Source organism: Heterodontus francisci, chromosome 43 (assembly GCF_036365525.1).
Source record: "Heterodontus francisci isolate sHetFra1 chromosome 43, sHetFra1.hap1, whole genome shotgun sequence".
NCBI classification, from domain to species: Eukaryota; Metazoa; Chordata; class Chondrichthyes; order Heterodontiformes; family Heterodontidae; genus Heterodontus; species Heterodontus francisci.
The window spans coordinates 9,169,493-9,176,718 of NC_090413.1; the positions used below are offsets into that span (position 1 = coordinate 9,169,493).

General features: G+C 44.4%; 1 protein-coding gene across 1 annotated transcript in view; it reads left to right on the forward strand.

Annotated features, from left to right (window-relative positions):
- Positions 1–3,231, forward strand: part of LOC137355539 (hepatic lectin-like) — a 29,675-nt gene extending 26,444 nt beyond the window's left edge. The window contains exon 7 of the mRNA XM_068020783.1: positions 1,970–3,231. Within this exon, the coding sequence (XP_067876884.1) occupies positions 1,970–2,093 (124 nt within the window). The 3' untranslated portion in view covers positions 2,094–3,231. The remainder of the gene's footprint in view (positions 1–1,969) is intronic.
- The last annotated feature ends 3,995 nt before the right edge of the window (positions 3,232–7,226 follow it).

Here is a 7,226-nt window from a genome sequence, read left to right on the forward strand (position 1 = left end):
ATCTTCATGTATACCACCACTAAATCATAAAGATACATAAAAGTGACATGAGAACAACAACAAGGAAACAGCAAGATGCGTTTAGTTTGTCTCAATTGCTTCCAATCATTCTGTTACCATGGCTATATGAACCACTTCATTTTATTACTATAAACAACAATGACCAGCTCAACATCTCCCAGATCAAAAATATGGATGAGTGAATTTCATACATTCCGACAGCTTCTTATCCCTGACTCGGGCTCACTTACGCAATGCAGCCCATACTCAGCTGAAAGTTATTTTACCTCTTCGTATATTGATCTAACAAGACATCAAGGTATGCTGATAGTTTGAACTCTAGTTCCCACAGATAGCATTCAGTCCAGCCACTCAATTTCTTTGCAACAATAATAACTTGTATTTATGTAGCATCTTCAATGTAATAACATGTCCCAAAGTTCTTCATCGGAACATTATAAAACAAGATACTGAGCCTCGTAAGGAGATATTAGGGCAGATGACCAAAAGCTTGGTCAAAAAGGGAAGTTTTAAGGAGTATCATAAAGGAGGAAAGTGAGATGGAGAAGTGGAGGGAGGGAATTCCAAAGCTTAGTGCCCAGGCAACTGGCAGAGAAGTGGCATGGAGGCCAGTGTCACCAAATTGCACTCCCCCCACCTTCGATCCAGACACAACCCTTTTAAAAATCTAGCCCCCAATAATGAGGTCAGTCTCAGTACTAAATACTCTGTCTAATACATAATTGTTCCTGGTTTCTTCATTAACATGGAGCCAGAAAACAGTCTTGTATATTTGCAACACATTTTTCAGCTTCCCTCTTTTCCTAGAATATGCTTGATCTGTATCCTTTCCATCTTCTGCTATAAATATTTCTCATTATCGATCTAAAGGAGCATTTTAACTCCCTCTGCACAACAATAACTGGACAGTACAGGAGTTAAAATCAAAGCCAGTCTCATGCTGGTTTTCTGCCCCATCACCATCTTCCCACCATTCGATTATTAGTCGGAGCCTCAAAACACATTGATATCGGGGCGCTATTATGTCTACAGGATCCAAGACAATTTAATATTTTAACTTAAAAACAATGGCAGGCACAATCTTAAAAGTTTCTGACGACACGAAAGTGGGAAGTTGGGCAGTGAGGAGGACGAGAAGGACTTGGACAGAAAGTTTAGTGAAATAGGCTAGCAGATGGCAGAGAAAGGTGAACATGGAGAAGCATGTGATGATCCACAATAAGAGGAAGAACAAAGAATAGGGTTTACACTCAATGGAGACATGCTGAAGGGTGCAGATGAAGAGAGAGACCCAGAGTTCAAATACACAAGAGCTGACTTTTCACAGGGGGATAATCCCAATCGTCTGTTGTAACCTCGGCAGAAGTTCCCAAAACTCTAGAAAAACAGCAAATCCCTTACAGAACTTCATTCGAACAATTCCCTGAAAGTGCGAGTGCAGGTTGAAGACACAAACAAGGCCGATAGCAATTGCGTTTCATAAATGGGGGCAGAAATTATTGTTTTTCACAAAACATTGCTTCGGCCACAGTTAGAGTCCTGGGCCAGTTTTTTCTCAGTTTCTCTCCACTGTCACTTATGCCTCTCTACTCGAGGTCACTTTCTGCCCATCGCTTCCACACCTGAACAAGCAACATTCCTACAGTGTAAGAATGAAGCTATGCCCGCGTTTCTGCATGGATCCAGTTAATTTGTAATTAAGAAGTTGGCTCTACATGTTAATATGGTCAACTGTTTGGACATCAGAATTTCATAAGCGAGAGGAAAGAAGGCACATTATCTAGTGCCAGTGCACAAAATGGTGGCAACTTGTAAATAAATGCCTGCAGCAGCTAACGCACAAAGAAAATTCCATGCTCCTGTGTTGAATCATTTTTGTACCGTCTTTGAGGCTACAGTGACTGTCCAACAGTCCATTCATTCTGTTCTATTCTCTTTCTTCATTCAGGTTTTGGGAGAGTGGCCAGCAAGGGAATGAAGATGAAGACTGTGTCGTGACCACACAGAGTGGAAAATGGCATGATTGGCCATGTAGTGCCCGTCATTTCATGATCTGTGAAAAATCAATCTAATATCGTCTTCCTTAATGTTACAGTCAGTGGATATTGAATCTATTTTTAAACAGTCAGTCCATGTATACCGGGAAATCAGCCCTGAACTGGTATTGGTCTGGTTCATGTGTGGGCAGGGCTTTCCATCTCTTCCTACTGTCCCTTTACTGTGTTGGACCACATCCAATTTTCCAGAATGTTGAAGTGTCAGTGCAGTGTTTGTACACCAGCATGTCCTGCTTCCTCACATCCCTCCAGCCCAGGCCCATTGGAGCAAAGCTGCTCCGGGAATCTCAAACTTGTAGTGACATGTGTCCTCTTCCTTTGAGGGATATAATGGGCTTTCAACAGTTCCTGCTCCCTTCAGCACTGAGTGTAGACAGAAAAACCTATGGCCTTGGATTCACTAAAATGTAATCAATCACTCTGCCCCACCTCCCTTCCATCCCCCACCTCCTTTCCATCCCTACCTTCCTGTTCAGCCCAACACCGCAACCCCCCTCCCTCACCACTTCCCCCTCCCCGTTCAACGTGCCTCCCCCTCCCCCACCTCCCCAAACTCCAGCTCCTACCCTTCCCCACATTCCCCGCACACATTCCGCTCCCCCCCACCTCCTAACTACCCCTCCACCCACCTTCCCTGTGCTCCAGCTCCCCCTTTCCTCCACCTCCATTCCTGCCTCCCTCTCTATCACCCACCTCCCTTCCATCCTCTACTTCTCCCCCCCCACCTCCCCCTTTCCTCCACCTCCATTCCTGCCTCCCTCTCCATCATCCACCTCCCTTCCATCCTCTACCTACCCCCCCCCATCTCCCCCTCTACTCCACCTTCCCTATGCCCCAAAATTATCTGGAGCGAGATTGAATCAGAACAGAAATCACTTCCAGTCCACTTTTGTGATGTTTCTTTTAAGGTGCATCATGGGTATTATTAGGTGTAAAGTGCATCATGGGAATTCTGATCAGAGCAGCTCATGCGCACCAGAGGGATTTGATGTAACTGTAATACACGTTTGAAAGGCAATGGGCTGGATATTTAAACTAGTTCGGGGTCCAGATCAGAGATGAGGTAAGTGGGGGTGCAGGCAATTTGGCACCATTGGCCTCCGTGCTTGTTCGTTGGTACATTCCTGACCCTGAGCTATTTTGAATGAGGGCAAGGGGTGGGGGGGGGGGGGTGGTGGGGGTCGGATTGACTCCTGGTTGGCAAGCAGCGGGCAGCCAATTACTGTTAATTACGGGGCCCATGAATGGAATTCCCAGTCAGCAATGCAGGAAGCTCACGTTGACCTGGACAACATCCTGTAATGGCTTCTGCGTCCCCTGGAGAGGTTGCCCCTCCAGGATCATGGCCAGGCTGCTGTGACTTTTTAAAAATAAACTTGCCTTCGCTTGTCCCTCGCAGTCACCATCTGCAGATTGTCAGCTCCCATTGGCCCTCCGGTGTCGGGATCCTGCCCACCTGATTGGACGGCAAGCCCTCTCCCTGGTCTTTAATGGGCTGAAGATTTTAAATTCCCATGGGCATGCTGTGTGGAGCCGGAAGTAGCTGCCATTTCCGGTTCACATCCCCTGATTGAAAACCCAGCCCAATAATTGAGAAGAGGAAAGGATGCAACTGGGTGAACAGTAGCACAGTAAAAATATAATTGTAAATTCAAATATTCCACAGACCCAGTGGGGAACCAGTAGCACTGTCTTCTTACTGGTGGTGCAAAATCCTTCAGTTTACCATACACTAACAGCACAGTCTGGTTCGTACATTCAACAGATCCAAGTCTCTGGCTTTCAAATTAGTTTTGACTCAGTAACAGGGTGAAATTGGTCTTTGTGAAATGTGTCACTTATTGTCATAAGAGTGTTCTCACCAACTCAGCCCCAACACCAGAATGAGGGTGTCTTTGGGAATTGCAAGTGCAAGTCAGTATTTATTTTTGGGGAGGTGGTAGCGTATGGTAATGCCACTGAACTAGCAATCCAGAGATGCAGGCTAATGCCCTGAAGGCATGGGTTCAAATCCCACCCTGGCAACTGAAGGAATGTAAATTCAATTAATTGAGAAAAAATCTGGAATTGAAAGCTAGTCTTATTAATGGTGTCATGAAACAATGACGTCAAAAATAAACATCTGGTTCACTACCGTTCTTTAGGGAAGGAAATCTGCAATCCTTACCTGGTCTGGCCTACATGTGACTCCAGACCCACAGCAATGTGATTAACTCTTAACTGCTCTCTGAAATGGCTGAGCGAGCCATTCAGTTGTCAAGGGCAATTAGGAATGGGCAACAAATGCTGGCCTTGCCAGCGACACCCACATCCCATGAAAGAATAAAGAAAAAGCTGCCCTTGTTTGCCAACACCTAGACACGAGACTTGCCAGGACCATCCAATTAATGCCCAGCGTCACTGCTCTGCTGGATGCTGAACACCAACTGAGGGAAAGATCTGGAGGAGCAACAGCAAGTGGAGTAAGACGAGAGACCCGAGAACTGGAAGGGAATCAGGAGGCTCAAGCAGAAGCTGTAAGATGTGTTTTCTTGAGATTACTCGATGGAATGTTGTCCCGAAACCCCCTCCCAGCCAATTCTGTCAGGAACAAAGCAGTGCAGACTGTGCACTGACTGAAGCACTGCAATTCCCTCTCACACACTGGGGCGGGGGGGGGGGGGGTGGGGTCGTAGTTTTAACCTCATTGGGTTTAGTGGGAGGTTAAAGTGTTTAAAAATCCAAAGACTGATCAGTTCTAAAGGAGGGGGAATGGGGGTTGGGGGTGGGGGGGGGTGGGCGTGGGGATGGTGGTGGTGTGGGGTGACCAACCAGCTGCAAGGAGGCAGGTTGCTATTTTCAATATTATAATGAGGCTGCAAGCCTCATTTGTATTCATCATTTTGAATGTAGCTGTTGTCAGCTAACTCGAATACTAATTGTTAAAATCCAGCTATTATAAACTAACAACTAACTTATTACCATAAACCAACAGTTAGCTTTGTTAAGACCATTCTTTGCTGTATGGTAAAGTGGGAAAACCTAGGAAATAGGGCATAGTATAGACAAGATGTCAAGGTAGAGGGATTCTGGGAGATTATGTCAAGTTTTAAAATGCTTACTTGCAATAAAATGGTGAGACCTTTAGAGCAGATGGTGAAAACAGTTTCTGTGTGAACAAAAGGTAGATTTGTCTCATAATGACACAAGGAACCACGAAAAGCATTGAGAGAAAGTAGTCAACACAAAGGGGTATTACCTATGTAAATCCAAAGGATGAGCAACAGCCAAAGAATTATCCTGGATTGGTTAAGAAATGCATCCTTTAAAAACAAAGCTAAAGATGATTGGGAGAAGGGAGGGTTAATTGGAAAGAAGCCAGGATAAAAGGAGCCTTGACTGTGTCCCTGTACAGCAGAGAATATTCATTGAATGGGACCATAGAAGGTTTAAAGCACAGAAAGAGGCCATTGGCCCATCATGTCTGTGCCAGTGGAAAAACGATCCACCCTTTCTAATCCCACCTTCCAGCATTTCGTCCATAGTCCTGCAGATTACGGCGCTTGATGTGCATATCCAGACTCCTTTTGAATGGTTTCTGCCTCAACTACCCTTTCAGGCAGTGAGTTCCAGACCCCCACCACCCTCCGGGTGAAAAAGTATTTCCTCATCATCCCTCTAATATTTCAACAATAACTTTAAATCTATGCCCCCTAGTCACTGACCTCTTTGCTAAGGTGATTAGGCCCTTCACCTCCACTCTATCCAGGCCCCTCAAAATTTTCTACATTTCAATCAGATCTCTCCTCAGCCTTCTATGTTCCAAGGAGAACAACCCAGCCTATCCTCTCTTTCCTCATAGATGCATTTTTCCATTCCTGGCAACATCCTCATAAATCTCCTCTGTACCCTCTCCAGTGCAATTACATCCTTTCTGTAATGAGGTGACCAGAACTGCACACAGTATTCAAGTTGTGGCCTAACCAATGAGTTATACAGTTCCAGCATAACCTCCCTGCTCTTGTATTCTGTACCTCGGCTAATAAAGGAAAGGATTCCATATACCTTCTTAACCACTTGAAAGATAACCACCAACGCATCCACTATCTCTATAGCCACCTCTTTCAACACTCTGGGATGCAGCTCATCTGGTCCAGGGCATTTGTCAACCTTCAGCCCAGTTAACTTTTTGAGTACTACCTCTTTATTAATACTAATTTCGTTCAGTTCCTCATTTTCACAAGTTCCTTGGTTCACTCGTATTTCTGGGACATTTTCTGTATCTTCCTCCGTGAAGAGAGACACAAAGTAATTTTTAGTTTCTCTGCCATTTCCCTGTTCTCCATTATAAATTCTCCTGTCTCCGCCAGTAATGGAGCCACATTTGTCCTTGCTAATCTTTTCTTTTTCACATACCTAAAGAAGCTTTTACCGTCCACCGTTATGTTTCTTGCTAGCTTGCATTCATATTCCCTTTTCCCTTTATTAGTTTCTTCATTATCTGTTGCTGGATTCTAAATTGCTCCTAATCCTCGGACTTACTACTTTTCCTGACAATCATATAACCCACTTCCTTTGATCAAATGCAATGTTTAACTACTTTAGCCATGGTTGATTTATGTTGGGTTTTTGTGTCTTACAGGAATGCATATTTGTTGCAGACCATGTAATATTTATTTAAATACTAGCCATTGCCTGTCTACTGTCAAATCTTTTCGTGTATTTTCCAAATCCACCACAGCCAACTTGCCCCTCTTACCTTTGTAGTTTCCTTTGTTCAGATTTCACTTTCAAACTTAATGTAAAATTCTATCATATTATGGTCACTATTTCCCAAAGGCTCCTTTACAGAAAGGTTATTAATTAGCCTTTTCTCATTACATAATACTAAATCTAAAATAGCCCGATTCCTAGTGGGTTCTTAAATGTGTTTTTTTTCTTCTTTGGCCTCCTTGTCTCGAAAGACAGTGGGTAAGCGCCTGGAAGTGGTCAGTGGTGTGTGGAGCAGCGCCTGGAGTGGCTATAAAGGCCAATTCTAGAGTGACAGGCTCTTCCACAGGTGCTGCAGAAAAATTTGTTTGTCGGGGCTATTACACAGTTGGCTCTCTCCTTGCGCCTCTGTCTTTTTTCCTGCCAACTGCTAAGTCTCTTCGACTTGCCACACTTTAG